General features: G+C 50.2%; 1 protein-coding gene across 11 annotated transcripts in view; it reads left to right on the top strand.

Annotated features, from left to right (window-relative positions):
- Window positions 1-19,691, top strand: part of MTMR3 (myotubularin related protein 3) — a 1,591,444-nt gene that overhangs the window by 1,469,528 nt on the left and 102,225 nt on the right. For 6 of the 11 annotated variants that reach the window (XM_086943217.1, XM_086943214.1, XM_086943212.1 and 3 more), the window contains one exon: window positions 1,059-1,085. The exons of the other annotated variants lie outside the window; for them this stretch is intronic. In XM_086943217.1, coding sequence (XP_086799343.1) covers window positions 1,059-1,085 — 27 coding nt within the window. The remainder of the gene's footprint in view (window positions 1-1,058; window positions 1,086-19,691) is intronic. 11 annotated transcript variants of the gene reach the window in all.

The raw sequence follows: 19,691 nt of genomic DNA, 5'->3' as shown, positions 1-19,691 counted from the left end.
CACAAATGACCTGCCTCATTAATATTCATGAGGCCGGTTGCAATTTGCGACCTATTGGGAATGGGTTACAATCTCAGGGATGCTTGCCTGCTTGGGACAGCAGACCACCATGTCTGTTTGCTTTGTAAATTAAAAAAATACTAAATTAAACGCAGCCCATTTTACTTAAAGGAAAACAGGTTACGTTTAAAAGGAAAAAATGCTACATTTTCTTTTCATTTTTTAAGGGCAGGCAGTGGTCCGTGTGACCAATGCCTGCTCTTAAAAAAATATTTTTGCTGCCAAACACTAATTGGAAGGGGTCCCCTGGAAACTGACCTCTTCCTGTTTGCGACTTGCTTACCACCAATTTGGAATTGGTGGTAACTGCGATTGTTTTTCGACTGCATTTGCGGTCACAAAACAATTGTACATCCCCCTGCAACTCGCTATTAGGAAGGGACGCCCTTGACACCCCCCTTCCTAATAGGAACTCGAAAATCCTATTTTGCGAGTCAGTAATAGGTTACAATCTCGCAAAATAGGGTTTGCACATGCTACAAGCCTTTATAGTGGTCTCAAAAAGCCTGATTTCCCGTTTACGACCGCTAAAAACTGTTGTACATCTAGCCCCAGGTTTCCTCTAACCTGCATTCTGTTGTGTGGTAGCAGCCAACTAGTCTTTGTGTTTAAAGGACAGTATTGAAATCTCCATTAGGTTGAATCCTAAATTACAGATCTTAGTTGCCTTTCTGCTTGCTCTTTCGCCTCTGTTATTTTGGGGAGGTTACAGATTTTCTCTTGGGTACCATCTTTGTGTTCTGTGCTTCTGGGTGTAAAGGTTACTAAATTGTCCTAAATGTACTCGTATCTGCTGAGGCTCATGAAGTTTCAAAAATTATCAATTCTTTCTATCTGGTTTCTTAGTTCGATTTTGCATCATTCCTATTGTTTCTTCTATTTCACTGTGACACTGATCAGTACATTTCAGCATTCCTTGTCTGTACTTGAAAACTATTAAAGTTTCCCATGTACTTTGATGATTTTCTTCCATTGAGCCATTTCTCACCTCCTTGCAGGGACTGCGACGCTATTCAGGAATCTTGGTGAGCATTTACAACGCTTGAGTCTCTTGTATGTTTCCATCTCTCTCAGTTTTGTTACACTAACTCACCGTCCGTTTTTGCCTGCTGCACAAATGCTCAGGGTCTATTTACTCTAGGTAAAACTGTGACAGACTTTGGACCTGATGGATCTGAAATGAGTCTTGAATGAGAGTTTAGGTGCTTGTGGTGAAAGTGAGATTCCAGGAGCCTCTGTTTGGGGAACAAGTGTAACGAATGGGAAATCCACTAGCAGTTATGAACATTTATGAACGGCTCTGAGGATTGGTTGGGCACTGTGAGTAAACTGTATTCCAACTATGTTGACTTTAATATAGAAGAGATGATGATGTCAAAGGCTAGAGCACATGCTATCACGTGGATAGCATGTATGGATGCAATGCTGGTTTTCGAATTGGAGATGGAATTGCTGGTATTGGGTAAACAACATTGTAGGCAGAATGGGAGCAGGAGTGATGGGCATGCAGTGAGTCTGTCAGGTGACTTAACTGCTGTTTAGTAAGTTAGTCAAGTGATGAGGGTTAGTGCATACGTAATTGTTTACATATGATAAAGTGTGTGTTTTATGGGCGAAGACAAATTATGAGTGACTTGCGATAATGAATGAAAGTTCGAGAACAGAAGTCAACGGGACTGAAAGCTGTATTGATATTGAACCCAGCTAAATATTGGTTTTTCAGAAGGAAAAAAGCTATTTGATGTAAACACGTGCAAGGATATTAATTGGGGGATATGAGGTTCATAATCATTTGTGTTTGGTTGGTGAAGAGTGTAATTAGTTGGTGACAACAAATTGCAGCAGTGTTTATTGTGGTAGAATGATCCTAGACTGCCAAACTCCTGTGCATGTCCTGGTTATGCATGATAACAGCTATAACAAGTGATTTGCTAATAGACCAAGCTAAATAGATTCTCTTTTTTCCTGGATGTAGAAGTATGCACCACGTCTTACATAATATTCAAAGTCTGTCTGGGGGCCATAAAAACATTGCATAAAACCTGTAACGGTTAAGGGTCTGCAGAAAAAATATTAAAGAGGTCAAAATGCAATCACTGTCTAGAGAGAGGCAAGAGTCTCCTGAACTGCATTATGGAGGTCCGAAATTACTTACACTCGTTTTGTCAATGTTAATACAGAGTCACACCATGTTCGATATTTAAAAACAATTATAGAACATGATTAATTTCATCCCTACATTTCTTATTATGCAGACATGTCATATGTACAAAAACATAACATTCCTCCTGAAAACATCATCCATACAGCTTACTTTTTCATGGTATCAAAACATTTAACTGTTTAGCTCTATATTCTATATCAAAGTCAAGCAATGAGCTTTCCTTTCCCATTTATTATTTTATGTTCCCTTACATTTTTCACATAGTTAAGATTTGACATAACCTAGTCCTGTAGCAGCCTTTTTTATATGTTAAAATATTGATAGGCGTGTAGATCTAAAGCATTGCAGATTTTTGTTAAGTTGGCTTTTAATCCTTTGAAATGTTTGGTAGCTTTTCTCAGGTCAACTATTCCCTGCCTCTCCCTCTTTCCATTAGAAGTTTGTATGTTAAATTAGGTTTCCCCTTATTTACTATTAAGTAAAATGTAAGTATCATGGAGGCCTGCACATTTATTGCCTAAATATTACCGTTTCTCTCCAGGAGACTAATTCATAAGTATTTAAGTGGATTGTCCATCTGGAAAACAATACAGACTGAGACAAGTTAGCAGTTACTGTTTACAGAATATGGACTGAATGCCCTACCGGAGGACCTAGAATGAAGCCTCAGCATCTCTGAGGAGAGCTCTGAGAATCAGCTGGAATATTCAATAAACTAACCAGAGGAACCCTCTGTAGTGCTGCCGGGTAGGTTATATGATCCCTGGGCACATCGGGGCACCATAATTTGCACTAATGTCACAGAGCAAAGTTACAAGCAGTCTTACCATCAGCAGTAACTAAACACTTCAGTCTATCAACTGGGACAAAGTACAACCACAGCAAGACATATCCTAGACTGTTTGTTTAACCAATGATTCATAAAAGAAACCAATGAGCTAATTATGTCACTGGATCTCCTGCTTGTTCCTGTTCACATGTCTATTCTAGAAAACTCTTCAAGTCTCCGATGTGGCTATGCCAGCCAGAGCAATCATCTAGGAACCACTATGGAGGAGCTCCAGCAAACTAAAAACAATCTGTATCAAACCAATTTTGAAGAACCTGGTTAAACCTGGAGGACTCAACAAATGTCAGACCTGTATCAGGCAGACCATTTCTGATGGGTACATCATCCTTCATATTCCTCACTTAAGAATATCTGCCCAGGTGTCAGACTGGTGTGAAAATCTTTCTTCCCTAGGTGGCGCTGTGCAGTCTCAGCCATGACTTAGACTGCTTTACTTGGCTGCACAATCGTATAAAGGCACAAACCTACATGCTTACATCAGTTCCTCTTTTTTCACATCTCATTGATGTGGCCTGCAGCGCGCTCTCATTGCTTTACTGACAAAATTTCCTCCAACTCAACAGCCATCAGGCCAACTGCCTCCTCCAAAGTTTTGAGGATTCAAGATATGTTATAAGTTCAGCAGGTTGATATCGCTATCAGATTCACACAACCCCTGAGTTGTGTTGTGTTGTCTTGGCCATGAGGCGTGCAACATGTTTTCTCTAGTGCACCATAAGACCATGATGGAGCTCAAGGACAGGTAATTTGTTTGCAAAGGCCCACAGGGCTACTAAAGAACACATGGTCCTCTAAAGATAAGCCTCCTGATGGGGAATGATCTCCCAAGCGGGTTTCCATCAAAGAATACTGAAGTACTATAGGAAGAAGTAAGCCCCTTCTTCTTTGAGGAAAGGATTCTGCTCATGGGACCAATCAGAGATATGGATCCTTTCCACAACACTGGGACTTTTCTTGTCGTTAGAGCCGATTTCTGAAGCTACAGAAGATCCATTTGGATTTTGTCTACTCTCTGTCGACAAAGGTCTTCCACCGGACCATGGTAGATATCTTTAGAATAGCTCCTGTACCCTCTTGAGCAGTCCCCAAGGGTGAACCCACTCCTTTGGGTGAGATGACACTGACTCTGATACCACCTGACTTCATGCCTCTGCGACCTTTGACTTCAGCAACAAGAAAGAGACACCCACATGGACCTGATCTTGCTAATTCGCTCAATCAATAGAAGTGACACACTCAAAGTAAAATAATCTGGGTGACAAAACAGAGGGTCAGAACTTGCACTGAGGAGCAATCTGTTCGTATGGCTCTGAAATGTACTCATGTGGAAGAGTTACTCATTTTGAATTTTAATGCCATAAGCATACTTGTTGAAGTTTGTTTGGAGGGAAAATTAGGCTGATGCCAACAATCTGCTATTTTTTCTTCTTACTCTGATGCTGACACGTAACTTGACCTTCAAAATACCAATGCTCTACATACTTCTTTAGTAGGGGCAAATCCCTTGCTGAGAATGATTCGCCTTTACCACAATAGTGTGTCTATAACCAAAGCATAACATTTTGATGAGTCTTGCAGTCTACTTCTTCAGTTCCAGGACCCTTGCTTCCATTTACCGTGGCGCAAATTGCACCTGTTTTGGCTGCCTGGGAGAAATGCTTTTCAGGCCAAGCATTCCACAGAAAAATTGCTACAGCCATAGGCCTGCTGCGATGACCCAAAAATCATGTCTTCACACTTGTTGCCAGAGCGCCTGATGGTTAAGGCTTCATCTTCCAAACAGAATTCCAATGCCTTTCCCGTGGCCCCACAGACAGGGAGGTCCGAAAGAAACAGGTTAGTATTAGATTCCTTACCTTAGAATATCCTCAGGCGTCAGACTGGATCCGGAAATTTTTGCGTAGCAGTACCCTTGCGCGTCGGTAGGGTTCGTCTGCGGCTCCGCGTCCGTCGTGGGCGCCGTGATGACGTCGTCGGAGTACTTAGACGCCGCCTCCGCGTGCTGACGGAAAAAGTGGTACCTTAGTCACTTTTTGACAAAACATTTTTGAGATCTTTTTGATCATTCTTCTAGTCTTCAACTCCGATCGGTGCCGGTAGGGATGCCAGGTTTAAAACCTTGTGAGGACTGTGACCGGCTGATGTCGGTCACCGACCCTCACCGACTGTGCCTCCACTTTCTCGGCGTCGATCATGACGACAAGACCTGCTCCGACTGTCGGGCCTTAACCTCGAAAGCTAAGTGGCTCGAGCTCCGGCAGTCGGCCCCACGGCGTGAGAGGTGCCGGTCCGGACGAGGTCGAGGGACCGGTCGCGGGGCAGAGCCATCATAGCTACGGGAGTCGACATCACTCCTCAGGATCGAAGTCGTCTGGTAAGCACATGAAGTCGAAGAGATGTCATCGCTCTTCCGACTCCCCCCGACGCTGGCGCGATGCGGCCGGGGGTTTGAGTGACACCGCCCACGCGGCTCCGTCGGAGTCGCGGGCGTCGCAACCTGCCCCATACCCTCCGGTCCCTGGGCAGCAAGCGACGTCGGAGGAGATCGAGCGCTTCCTCATGGCCATGAGGTCCCTCACTCCTCCGGCGGGCTCCGCTGCGCCTTCAGGCCTAGCGGACCCGTCTGGGGGCCCTAGCGGGTCGGGTGCTTCGGCCCCGACGCCAGCGGGTGCTTCCGCCCTGAAGCCGCCGGCGCCTTCGGGCCAGGCGCCACAGGGCCCCACTGGATCCGCTTCTGGATCCGGATCGTCGCCGGTCGACCTGACGACCTCACCGGCACCGGTCCCACAGGTGTCACCATCGGCGCCGTTTGGGGAGTTTTACTTCAATGAACCGGCCCCGTCATTTGACAACCCTGATTATCAGGAGATGGGTGATGAGGAGTATTGGGAGGGGTCTGAGGACCCTCTGCCACGTGAGTGTCAGTCCCAGGAGGACTGGACAGGTGGACTTGGGGATGCCAGTGGTCTGGGCACTTCGCCAGACACTGGTTTTGTCTCACCTCCTACCGTGGCTTCGGAGGAGGGGGGCAACCTTCAGTGTGGTGTTGACTCGGGCAGCCAAGGCCTTGGGCCTTGAGCTCCCAGTCGCGGCCGTGAGGACTAACCTCCTCACTGAGGTCCTTAAACCGCAGTCAAGCTCGGCTGAGCCTCTGCTGCTGTTTAATGAGGCCTTGACTGACGTTCTTTTGGGCACTTGTTCCAGGCCCGCTACAGGCCAGCCTGTATATAGGAACGTGGCGTGACGCCACCGCCCGGCCCTGGGCGACCCTTATTTCCTGTCCACCCACCCCCGAGAGCCTGGTCATCCAGGCCTCTAACTCCCAGACCGCATTCCCATCGGCTCCGCCTGATCGGGAATCCAAGAGGTATGAGAATTATGGAAAGAAGATATTCTCCTCCCTTAGTTTGGGACTGCGGTCTTCCAACACCGCATGCCTCTTTGGCCGTTGCACCCACTCCCTGTGGGACACGGTCGCGGACGTGCTGCCACAATGCCCGGCGGAGGTCAAGGCTAAACTCGCCCAAGCCCTTGTGGAGGGTCGAGATGCGGCACGTTTCTCCATCCGGTGTCGGCTGGATACCACCGACTCACTGGGCAGAGCGATTGCAACGACGGTGGTGATTCGTCGCCACGCCTTGTTGAGGTCCGCCAACTTTTCAGCGGATGTCCAGAATACCCTCATGGACATGCCGTTTGATGGCCGTTGCCTCTTTGGCGAAAAGGCAGACCATGCGCTTCAAGGACTCCAGGGCTACGGCCAAGTCCTTGGGCCTCTTGGCCCCGCTCCAGCAAACGGGTCTCTTTCGCTCCTTTCGGGCCAAGGAAGGGGCGCCTCAACAAGTGCTGCCACCCACGCGCCGCAGACTAACATCCAACGCGGTGGCGGCCGTGGAAACCGCCGTGGAGGCGGTCGGGTACAACGGCGAGGCTAGTCCACACCTTCCCACTGCAGCATCCGCCTCAAAACCTTCCTAGTCCGTGCTTACGGAGCCATGTGACGCCAGTGGGGGGCAGGGTTCGCCATCACCACTCCCACTGGCGCACTGTCACATCGGACAGGTGGGTGCTGCAAATCGTCCGAAGGGGCTACTCCCTCCCCTTTGAGACAACCCCTCCAGCCATGCCACCGCAATACCACCGCGTATAGGCAGATCATTTGCGGCTTCTGCAGGAGGGTGTTACGGCCCAGGGTGTGGTTGCTACTCCCACTACTTTCTGGTACCCAAGAAGGGCAAAGGGGGCCTACGCCCTATCTTGGATCTACGGAACGTCAACGGCTTCCTCCGGAAGGAGAAGTTCAAAATGCTGACACTGGCTTAGGTCTTAGCTGCCCTGGACCCAGGAGACTGGATGGTAGTGTTGGACTTGCAGGACGCTTATTTCCACATCCCCGTCCTGCCGGCCTACCGGCGCTGCCTGAGGTTCACGGTAGGCCACGAGCACTTTCAGTTTACCGTGCTCCCCTTCGGCCTTACCAGCGCCCCACGGGTGTTCACGAAAGTGATGGCGGTGGTCGCAGCTCATCTGCGCAGATTAGGGGTTTCAGTCTCCCTCAATCTCGATGACTGGTTGTTGAAGGCGGGCACGCCCCAAACAGTCATCTCCCCCCTCCAGACTCCGGCCGACCTGCACTCGCTGGGGTTCTCTATCAACGTGCCGAAGTCATACCTTTGCCTCTCGTAGAGGCTCCTTTTCATCGGAGCGGTTCTGGACTCAACGCAGTTTCGAGTTTATCCCCCCGAACAGAGGGTTCGGGATATTCAGGCTCTGATTCCGGTCTTTCAGCCTTTATCCTGAGTCTCGGTCAGGTTGACGCTGTGGCTCCTGGGGCTGATGGCCTCCTGCATCCTTCTGATGCATCATGCCCGGTGGCAGATGCGGGCTCTGCAGTGGGACCTGAAGTTTCAGTGGGCTCAGCATCAGGGCAACCTCTCCGACTGCGTCCGGATCTCGGAGGGCACTGCAAAACACTTGCAGTGGTGGCTCACGAACGGCGATTGAGTCAGCGGCAGATCTCTCTCCCTTCCTCAACCAGAGCACGTTGTAGTGACAGATGTGTCCCTCCTGGGATGGGGAGGCCACATGGGAGAGAGGGAGATCAGAGGCCTCTGATCTCCGGCGGAGTCCCGGCTCCACATCAACCTTCTGAAGCTGCGGGCGATCCGGCTTGCACTGAAAGCATTCCTTCCCTCTGTCCGGGGAAGTGTAGTGCAGGTGTTCATGGACAACACCACCGCCATGTGGTACTGCAACAAACAGGGCGGGGTGGGGTCGGGGACCCTATTTCAGGAGGCTCTGCTCCTCTAGATATGGCTGGAACACCAGGGCGTCACCCTGGTGGTTCAACACCTGGCAGGTTCCCTGAACGCCAGGGCGGACTAACTCAGCCGCCAGTGCATGATGGATCACAAATGGCGTCTGAACTCGGACTTGGCGCAAGGTCTCTTTCAGCAGTGAGGAGAACATTGGTTAGATCTATTCGCCACCGAAGAGAACGCACAATCTCATCAGTTCTGCGCGTTCAAATTTCCAAGGCGGCACTCGCTCGGCGACGCTTTTCGTCGCGAGTGGAGCTGCGATCTGTTGTACGCCTTTCCGCCTATACCACTTCTGCCCAGAGTGCTGAAGATCAGGCGAGACCGGGGCCAAGTCATCCTTGTGGCTCCGGACTGGGCACAAAGATACTGGTATCCCGAGCTACTCAGCATGTCAGTCGATCACCCGGTTCGTCTGCCTCTTCAAGAGGACCTTCTGTTGCAGCAACAGGGGATGGTACTCCACCCGAACCTGTCCAGTCTCCACCTCCATGCTTGGAGATTGAGCGGTGACAGTTGAGGCCATTAGACTTGCCTCCTAAAGTCTGTAATATCATTCTGGCAGCCAGGCATCCCTCCACAAAGTCGGTATACGACTGCAGGTGGAACAGATTTGTGGCATGGTGCACAACAAAGGCTGTGGATCCTCTCTCTGCCCCTCTTTCTGAGGTTCTTCTCTTCCTTATTTCTCTTGCCCAGCAGGACTCTGCTCTGGGCACTATCAAGGGCTACCTTTCTGCCCTTTCAGCCTTTCTAAGGCTGCCTGATCAACCATCTTTGTTCAAGTCCCCTATTGTAACTCGTTTTCTGAAAGGCATCACACACACGTTTCCACCTGTTCCCTTTGTGATGCCTCAGTGGGACTTGAACCTGGTTCTTACTTATCTGATGTGCGCTCCCTTTGAGCCACTTTACAACTGTCCTATCCGCCTTACTCTGAAGACTGCTTTCCTGGTTGCCATCACCTCTGCCAGGAGAGTGAGTGAGCTCCAGGCTCTTTCCTCTAAACCTCCTTTCCTTTCTGTCCATCCGGACAAGGTTGTTTTGCGGACTAGGCCCTCTTTCCTGTCCCAGGTTGTCACGGCCTTCCACATCGGGCAGTCTATCACCTTGCCCACCTTCTTTCCACCTCCGCATCCCTCAAAGGAGGAAGAGCGGCTCCACCGTCTGGACCCAAAACGTGCGCTCTCATTCGATCTGGATCGCACACACCAGTTCCGGGTGGATGACCAACTCTTTGCTGGTTACGTGGGCGCTAAGAAGGGACGGGCGGTACACAAGCTGACCATCTCTCGGTGGGTCGTCTTGTGTATCAAGGCTTGTTACTCCTTGGCAAGGAAGGAGCCTCCTGTTGGACTGAGGGCCCATTCCACTCGGTCCACGGCAGCTACCACTGCCCTGGGCCGGGGTGTCCCCTTGCAGGACATCTGTTAGGCAGCTACGTGGGCATCGTTGCACACGTTTGCAATACACTACTGCCTGGATAGCCAAGTCCGGAGGGATGGCTTCTTTGGCCGTTCCATCCTCCAGGACTTTCTGGTGTGATTATTGGTTCGCAGACCCACCACCGGGGTTGGTATTGCTGGGGTATCTATTCTAAGGTAAGGAATCTAATACTAACCTGTTTCTTTCAGATGAACAAGTTACTTACCTTCGCTAACGATATATCTGTAAAAAGCAGTAGTTAGTATTAGATTCCTTACCGCCCCACCCATCCTCCCCGTTCTGCGAACCGATATCTAGGGTTAAGGTCATCCCCTTTCAGGGCCCTAGTTTCAATGGCACCAGTGTTGGTTTTTGACATGGCTCTGCGTTTTTGGTGTGGAAAAGCTGTGTCTAAGAACTGACGTCAGCACGCGGAGGCGGCGTCTAAGTACTCCGACGTCATCACGTCATGACGCCTGGGGATATTCTAAGGTAAGGAATCTAATACTAACTACTGTTTCTTAAGGATATATGATTACCAAAGGTAAGTAACTTGTTCATTAAGTGACTGAATGGAAGGTTTTTTATGGCAAGCAGTATCACTCTTCATACAGCATATTTCAGTAGCCTGTTAGACTGCTATGTCCATGCCTTGAGGGAACTGACCAGACTGGCAGTTGCAGGTGTACCGGAATGCATAAAGAAACCATTTTACTGTTTGGGTAGCGATGGCTTGGACACTTGAAGCCAGATCCTTATGCGCAGCTGAAATTACATCGATTCTGTGGCCAGGGTCATTGGGCACTACCATCACACTTCATTGCCATGTCTCGATACGTTCCACTGGCTTCCCAGGAGCTATCCTGGCCATTCTAATGGACTTGGAGGGTAAGTGAATTTGTGGAGTTTAGGCAGGCTCACCCATGGAACGCTTCAAGAATAGCAGGATTATACCCTCTCACTGGACCTGGCTTTGCTAGTAAGGCAATAGAGACCATTCCAGGGCTATTCTAGGGCTCGACAATTCTGGCAGAGGCAACCCTCTCAACCGCTGCAAACACCTCAGCAGATGTACTGCTCCTTTAAAGCAAGAAGTGGATCTATGGGTCGCAGTCGTCAGCAGCAGATCCAGTCCCCTTTGTCCACTGATGGCTCTGCTGCTTCACAACCTCTAGGACCTGTGCCCCCCCTTAGGGTGACCAGATTTTTAAAAGCAATAAATGTGACAGGCTGCAAGGTAGGGAGTACAAAATGATAACATACAGCTAAATTAATAATATCCTCTAGCGTATAATTGTGGTAACACCCGGTTTCTAAAACTTTGCTTCTTTTCCCAGTTGTACTGAAAGAATTTAAAGACTAGGATTGGTATTGGCCTGCAGGTCACGTTTGAGCCAGTGATGCTATCGGACGGACCTGCCAGCCCCTTTTTTCTAGAACTGTGACAATTGCTTTGCATGCAATAAAACATTAACATGTTTTTAAAGAGTTCCTCAATATGCACAGGACATAATAGTTGGATGAGCCATGACAAGCTGCGCCACTGTGAGAAGTTGGCCCGATATGCAGCGCTCACTATTCTAGTGATCACTATGCATCGGTCCAAACGACCCTTATGGTGATTGGTTGTAAGTCAACCTTAGACCAGCTATCCTAGTAGCGTGGATACGAGCAGTCTTCGGGCTAAACTCTAGAGGGCGTGTTAAGCCAGCTGTTATACCATCACATACCCCTTGAACACCAAGTGAAAGGACACCACACAAGTGTTATGAAAATAAACAGTGTATTTATTAGAATCACAACAGCCCTGTATACTCACGGAGGGGATCGGCCTGATAGGTCCGGTTAAACTCAAAACGAGTCGAGGGGAGGCGATGCCTCCGCGGTGTCTCTGGTCCCTGGGTGCTCTGCCGAGTCGCAGATCCCCTCCGTGAGATAATTTTGCCCTAACGAAAAGTGAGGTGGATATAACGGTACGACCTGTACCATACAGGCGAATATCGATATCAAAACGAGGACCCATTTATTAAAATCCCTGTAAACCCCACCGACCCATATGGGCGGTTGTGTGTTTAACTCTTACCAGGCAAGCAAATGTATGTATTGTTAGTCCTGATGATGGTCCCGCAACACTGAGCATATGGGATCGAAACGTCGACTTGTTTTTAGTGTTTTCACAGACCTACTATTATGTTTAATTCATGTTGTGTCTAGCACTGTTATTGGCACTACTTTCAATGTCTACTGAAGTATAAGTGGCCAACTATGCTCCTTCTTGCCTAAAAAACTCCCCCTGTTTGTTCCTGGAAACGGTACAGGACTGTGCCCTTCCACACCCCAGTATTTTTCTCATTGTAAAAAATAAACTACCCTGTCCGGCTGGACAGTGGTCAATGTAGTTCCCATTGTGGACTATTATTTATCAGACTTTGGATTTATATACTCTTGGGGACCATTGTTGTTTCTAAATTATAGCTACCCACGGTCCCCGGATAACCGATTGGGTTCCCTTGTTGTTGTATACAGACCAGTGGGATTTGTCCCACTCAATTCTTGCTCTCTAGCAAAGGCGAGTCTTTCTTTGGCCAGGGCAAGTTCTTCCCTTTCGATCCGCAGATTGACTTCCCGCTCCTTAGCTTCGTACACTCTCCTCTGAGGGGATGTCATCCCTCTTCGAGAAGAGCCTCGAGAGCCATTGGTTCGAACGGATCTATTAGAGCCTCTCGACAGAGACCTAACTCGTCCATTCCCAATGTTAAGCTGGCCGGAGAGAGGCCCCAGGGGTCTCCTAGTACCACTCTCGTGCCGGCTTAAGTTGTCCCTAGTTAGCTGGCTAACTACGACTGGACCTTTGTCTGCCTCGTCCCCAGATGTCTCTGGATCCTCGTCCTCCTCTTCACCTTCTGCGGAGAGATGGATAAGGTCAGGGTCACCTAGGGTTCCCTCGAGGGGGGGCATATTCCCTTCTGGATGAGAAGGGTCCGTGTTACCGGCCCTCCTAGCATCATAAGTCTCTAAGAGACCAATCAGAAAAGGAATGGTAGGGTTTGCACCCTGTTTTAGCTTCCGAGATGTACAGGTCTGTCGCATCTCTTGGAAGCTAAGTGCAGCGTATCTGGACATGACCTGTGGAGGGTCGACTGACACAAGGGGAGACTCGGAGTTTCCTCCTTTGTCTGACATGCTGCTTCTAGTGTGGTGTAAGTGATGCACCTACCTACACTATATGTATACCTACTGATCCCTTGCTAAGAGTTGTAGCCAAGGTGTGCTAAGCCTTGAGGAGCTACAACAGCTGCTTCAGTAGAACTCAGAGTATTCTAAGCTAAGTTATATGTACCTGGAGTACTTATGCAATTTTTCACAAGATATTCTTAGGATACGTGTGGTAAAACAACAGCAAGCTCAAATCCTAACCGCTGCTCACCAATGTGAGAAGTTGGCCCGATATGCAGCGCTCACTATTCTAGTGATCACTATGCATCGGTCCAAACGACCCTTATGGTGATTGGTTGTAAGTCAACCTTAGACCAGCTATCCTAGTAGCGTGGATACGAGCAGTCTTCGGGCTAAACTCTAGAGGGCGTGTTAAGCCAGCTGTTATACCATCACATACCCCTTGAACACCAAGTGAAAGGACACCACACAAGTGTTATGAAAATAAACAGTGTATTTATTAGAATCACAACAGCCCTGTACTCTTTATGAGGATAGGGTACTAAGCACAGAACAAAACTCTTAGGAAAATACTTCAAGTGCGCAATCAATACAAGTGCCCGAGGGCACGGTAAGTTTTAGTGGGCTCGGGCGGACCCGATAAGGCAAGTCGGAAGCGATAGGGACTCGGGACCCTTAAGTAAGGAGGATATGCGGGCACCGAAATGCCGAAGTTACCTAGCCCAAGGGCTGCGGCTGCACAAGTCTTTACAGGCGTCGGGAGTCTTCGCTGACGAGCCAGGAGCCGGAAGGAAGGAGTTGCTGGCCGGCGACCAGTGGAGATAGTTCGTAGAGATCCAAGCCTGGATCAGAGATGGATGACACCTGAAAGCAGATGGGACCAAGTTCGTACTACTAGCCAGTAGTCAGAGAGTACCAGGGAGGCACCGGATGATCGTCACCTCGACTAGGTGAGTGGGCGACGCTAGGCTCTGCAGTCTCACGGACCAGGAGGCGTTGTCGGCGACCAGGATGGAGGTGCGAGCTGTCCCACGAAGATTGATGCTGTCGGCGTCGCTGGGCCCAGGATTGGGGCAACAAGCCTTGGCAAATTTCAGGGCCACGTGGTGGACCTAAAATGGCGTCTTGAGTGGACTAGGAGGGTCCGGGGTGCTCCTCTCGCAGAAGGGAGCAAAAGGTCGGTCTGGAGCAACCAGACCAACAGCGTTGGTTGTCGGGCGTCGTCAAGGAAGGCCACAAGCCAGCGGCTAGTAACCAGACAACGTGCTGAACAGCAAAGAGCAGAAGGGCCCCACGCAGATCGTGGAGATGCTGGGAGGCTGCACTTTGGTGCTGGAGCTGCTCAGGGTTGGGGCTTCTCGGACCCCAGAGCACTCACCAGAGGACCCCTCGGCGGTCTTGCTGGTTTAAGAAATCGTGCAGGTCTTGATGATGGCCGGTCCCTCAAGGTCTCGTCGCACCCACAGATCTCAGCTGAGCTGACGACGTGGGTAGAGGTCAGAGGTGCCAGGGAAGCCGGTTCTCGTCGAGCTGGGCAGTCGGATTCCTGAGGAAGGACTTGCAGCAAACCGCAGAGTTCTTAGATGGTGCCTGCGGATGCAGGGTGACTACTCCTTAGCCACAAGGGAGAAATCTTGAGAAGAGTCTTGAAGTCCTTTCGTAGAAAGTATTCTTGATTCAAAGATGATCTAATTTGAAAGGGTCCCCGCTCCTGCCTTTATCCTAAAGAAAGGGGTGGGTACGTGACTAGGTCCTGCCCTAGGGGTGGGACCAGGAAGGGGGGTAGTTACACCCCTCTCCCATGCCGGGCTTTCCCCAGGTCAGGGGCTGGTGTGCCCCTGGAACTGGTTCTAGCCGGCAGATGCATAGTGAGCACCGGGGTGCCACTCCGCAGTCACCTTCCTGTAAAGCCCTGCCTACCCAGGATACACAAAACCCTGTCTGGGATGGTGCGAGCACCGCCCCGGACAGGAAACCCTTTGTCCAAGCTCTCCTCGCTGGAAGGACTCCCAGCAGCAGGAGGTCAGACTCGTGTTTGTGGTGGCAGCATCCATTTGTGGAGCTGAGGCTTCAGTTAACTTTAACCGGGGTTCACAGTTACGTACATGTCGTGTCCCTCTAGAAGGGTGGAATGCTAACCCCGTCGCCAGCATTGGTGAGGGGTCAGCATCCCGATTCGTATGACACCTTACTCGACATGTCTTGATAACGCGATACCGAAGTTACCAATATGGTACGCGTTATCATGGAACAGCCATTGGGTCTTGGTTCCGCAAGCTGTAACCGGGCTCGGCTCGTGCCAGAGCCCAATTCACACGATTCCACGCACTCTGCCTTCAGGATTGTCAAGGCCTGCCATAGGAGTGACTGATAGGAATGCAGGTGTCCATTTTAGGGTTAGATATAGTTATGCTATACCTAAAGCAACGGGCGAGTACACCACGTTGCCCCAGCTGTCGCGCAGCCAGTTGTGTCGGATTTAGATGTCCATCCAGGGGTGGCATAATACATGCTTCAGCCCCTGGTAGGCCCTGGGTACACCGATGCCCTGAGTTACAGGGTCTGACAAGGTGGCCCAGTCCCAATTGGGTAATGCACCTAAGGTACACATCAATTTAGCGAGAGAACAGCTAGGCTGTGGGTCTGATTGGCAGGCCTACAGCCCGAGAAAGTCGTAAACCAGTGAAACAAAAGCAAAAAATCTGGGTGATCATAGGATTGCAGACCCTACTCTCCTACAGCCACGTCAAGCTCACCTGATACCATTTCTCTTAGAGAGACGTGAGGAAAGGCATCAACTGTGCTGGCAGAAGGATGCTTGCCGTTCTACGATGCTGAATGTGAGAAAGAGTCTTTTAGAGATGTAACTTGAGCAATATTTTACTTGTAGCTTTCATGCTCACCTGAACCTTCATTCTAAACAGGGATATGTATTTTATTCTGAGACAAGTGTAGGTTTGCTAGGACTGGCAGTAAATAACCCGGGACTGTCCTCGGAAATTCAGGATCTATGGTCACCAGACCCTTAAGCCACTATCTTCTTAACAGTGTGAAGGTTATACAGTGGTGCCCTCCACTCTCTTTCTCTCTTGGGAAACTATCACGATGGACTGCTAGGCAATCCAGTTGACCAGCTAGGGCTTGTCCTTCCTGCCCTCCCTCTGGAACAGCCTCGTTCTGCCAGGATGTGCTTTCCAGCAAAGTCCTCGATTATGAAGGCAGAGGTCATTTATCTGCTAATTAAAGGGTTTACTGGAAAAAACAATGATTAAACGGATGTTGTAGTTAGCCGAAATTGTCAGTTAAAACATACCATTTTAAACAAATAAAACTACAAAAATTTGTGATTAATAGTTATCCCAAGTAATTGTAACTTGTACCCCCCTGCACAGTGTTGTCGTCACTGGTTTAATTTCAGGTGTTAGTCATGTTAATGATATCTGATAGAGGCATCTAGCCGCAGATTCCTTATCTTTAAACTTCTAGGTATCAGGCCTGGATCTGAAAGATTTTTCGGGGGAGTATCCCTGCAGGCCAGTAGATGGCATAGTTTGACTCAGTGTGACGTCATCAGCATCACCGCGCCATGTCAGTTACGGCCCCCCATTTGGTTCGTCTGTGGTTTCTGGAATGCAACCACGACTCCAAGTCTTGCTCCAACTGCCGGGCCATGGTGCCGATGGCCTTGAGGGAGTGGTCCCTAAAGATTCTCGGGCCCGGCGTGCGGCACCTCGGATGTCGCCTCGCCTGTCTCCATCCCAGTCTCGGTTGAGAGGAAGGTCTGAGCACCGCTCCAGCGATTCAAATCCTCTTTAGCGAAGTCAGGTAAGAAGCACCACAAAAAGCACAAGAAGTCGAAGTGTGCTTCGACTTTGCCACTCCCGTCTCTTGACACGGTTGAGGAACCTTGGTGCTCAAGGCCTCACTTCGCAGAGCAGGCTCCTGGGTCGGCTCCACGTTTCCCTCCCTTTCCATGGCCGGGAGCGACCCCTGCCCAACTGAAGGAATTTTTTGACGCCAAGTGTGCCATATTTGGGCGGCCTGAGCCTTCTGGCACGCCTTCGGGACCCACAGACTCAGATGATGGAGGGGCCGCGTGGTTCCTGAGCCGGCGGCTCCAACCCTGCCCCCACGCCTCCAAGCGGACCCATTCCTGGTTCCGGACTGACGCCGGTCGCACCTCGACAGCGACCTTCCCCAGCGCCAAGGTGCTCGGCGTCACAGCGCCTCCCCAATCCTCATTCCCGACGACACAGAACTGGTCGGGCGTCCTTCGACGTCCAGATCGGCGCCGACGAAGCCATACGGCTCCATGACGGGTTTTCTTCCCTATTCTGAAGGGCTAGGAATAGAGGAAGAGAATTGGGAGGGGGAGCCAGATCCCTTAGAAATTCTGCCTCAGCAAGACCTGGACTGGTATGAGAAATTGGTTGACGCCAGTGGTCTGGATATCTCCCCAGATACTTGCATGCTTTCTTCTCCTACCCTGGCCACGGAGGAGGGAGCAACTATTGCCATGGAGGTGCGTTGGCCTGCGAAGGTCCTTGACCTACATCTTCCTATAGTGGCGGTCCTGCAGCCGGGGGTTTCAAGCTAGGAACCCCTACTTCCTTTCAATGAGGCCTTGACAGATGTCCTTCTGAGAATATGGTCCAAACCCAGCACAGGAGTTTCTGTGATTAGGATTATCGCCCAACACCAGCGGACCCACTTTTCCTCAGCACCCACCTCACCCCCCAAGGCCTGATAGTCCAAGCTCCAACATCCCGAGGTGCATTCTCTTCTGCACCCCGAACAGGGAGTCTAGGAGGCTGGAAAACTTCATGAAGAAAATGTTCTCTTCCACCAGCCTAGCGCTGCAGTCGGTGAACACTGCATGCCTCTAGGGCGTCATTCCCATTCACTATGGGATATGGTTACGCAGGTGCTCCCCAGGGCCTCGGAGGAGGACCGTGCCCTACTCTCCTAAACTATATCCGACAGAGGAGACTCAGCTAAGTTCGCCATCCGATGTAGCTTGGAAACAACAGACTCGCTAGGTAGAGCTATTACCCCGACCGTGGCAGTTCGTCACCATGCCTGGTTGAGAACATCTGGTTTTTCGGGGGATGTCCAAGCCAACCTCATGGAATGCCCTTTGATAGCTGCTGTCTCTTCGGAGACATGGCGGATCTTGCCATTGAGCGCTTCAAGGACTCGCGGGCCATGGCCAAGTCCTTGGGCTTCACTACTGCCCCCAGGGCTTCATCCAGCTTTCGCTCCTTTCGTGGCTACGGAAGGGTCTACCTGCCGGGCCAACCCTATTCTGACCAATGGGCCCGCACATTCTGCAACCTCTGTGGGGCAGTGGACGTGGCTCACCCCGGCCTCCTGGGTCCGGGAACCAGAAAGCGGGCGGGGCCACCATCCATTCCTCCCCCGTAAAACCTTCCTTGTCCGATCCTCCATGAACACTCATGGCCAGTTGGTGGCAAAATACGCCATCACTTCCACCACTGGCAATCCATCACATCGGACAGGTGGGTGCTGCAAATAGTCCGAAGGGGCTTCTCCCTACCCTTTGAGACTACCACACCTTCTATGCCGCCAGCATATGATCGTCTAAAGGAGGATCACATCACCTTGCCTTGCTCCACAAGGAAGTCAATGCTCTATTGGCCAAGGGAGCTATAGAGAGGGTTCCTGGGCCCGAGGTAGGCAGTGGTTGCAACTCCCACTACTTCCTAGCCCCCAAGATGGACATAGGCCTTCATCCTATCCTAGATCTCAGAACCCTCAATTTTCTTCCTCAAGAAGGAGAAATTAAAAATTCTCACCCGTGCTTTGGACCTGAACTAATATATATATCAATCTAGGCCTTCCCTCACTATATGAGCACAGGGATATAATAATGATCTCTGGGAATAGCAACGGACTCCATTCCTGGTGTGTGTAGTTAGGTGGTCCGCATCCTAGGTGTAAACTCAGTTTACGCAAGGCTGCTGCGCTGTTCCAGGACCAGTCTCTCTGCAGGAATTCTCCTCTATGCCCCCCCAAAGAGACGAGACATGGTTTATATGATCAGAACTGCTGTGTTAGAAAACGGCAGCTGTGCTACTGTATTAGGTCTAAAAACGTTGGGAGATGTTGTTGACCTAGTACAAGAAAACCATACACCATGTTGTTCGACCTTGTACGAGATGTTCAGACTAAACAATCACTGAATAACAAATAGTATGTGCATCAAATTTCTAAAATATTATTGTGTCACAAAAGCAAATGTATTATTATGTGTGACTGTGCAAAGCAGAGGCAGCCTAAAAAAGCTAGCAAATGCAACAGAGGGAGTGTGCCCACAAGGGAAATCGCCACATCCTCATGGGTGTTCTCTTTTTATTAGTAGGAGGGGGGTGCATTGGCCCCCCTCCCCGAGCCAAAACTGGCCCGGGGACCCCATCATGAGGCTTTAGTTGAGTGCCCAGGTGCACACCTGAGGAACACATAACACAAAATTGGGGGCTGCAAGGGGAGCCCTATGATCACTGCCAGCTCCCCTGTAAGCACCCATCCATGGTGCAGTGGAAGCCAGCTTTACTCTCTCCTGGCAGAAGCAGGTTTTTTTCTATGCCCCTATCAGGAGGGAGCAATCTCATGTGTGCTCATGTCGGACGGGAGCACACATTTTTCTTTACTGCCTGCGCTCTTGAACACCACAATA

Source organism: Lissotriton vulgaris, chromosome 11 (genome assembly GCF_964263255.1).
Source record: "Lissotriton vulgaris chromosome 11, aLisVul1.2, whole genome shotgun sequence".
NCBI lineage: Eukaryota > Metazoa > Chordata > Amphibia > Caudata > Salamandridae > Lissotriton > Lissotriton vulgaris.
Note: the sequence above shows the minus strand (reverse complement) of the source record. Positions and strands in the feature narration are given on the sequence as shown.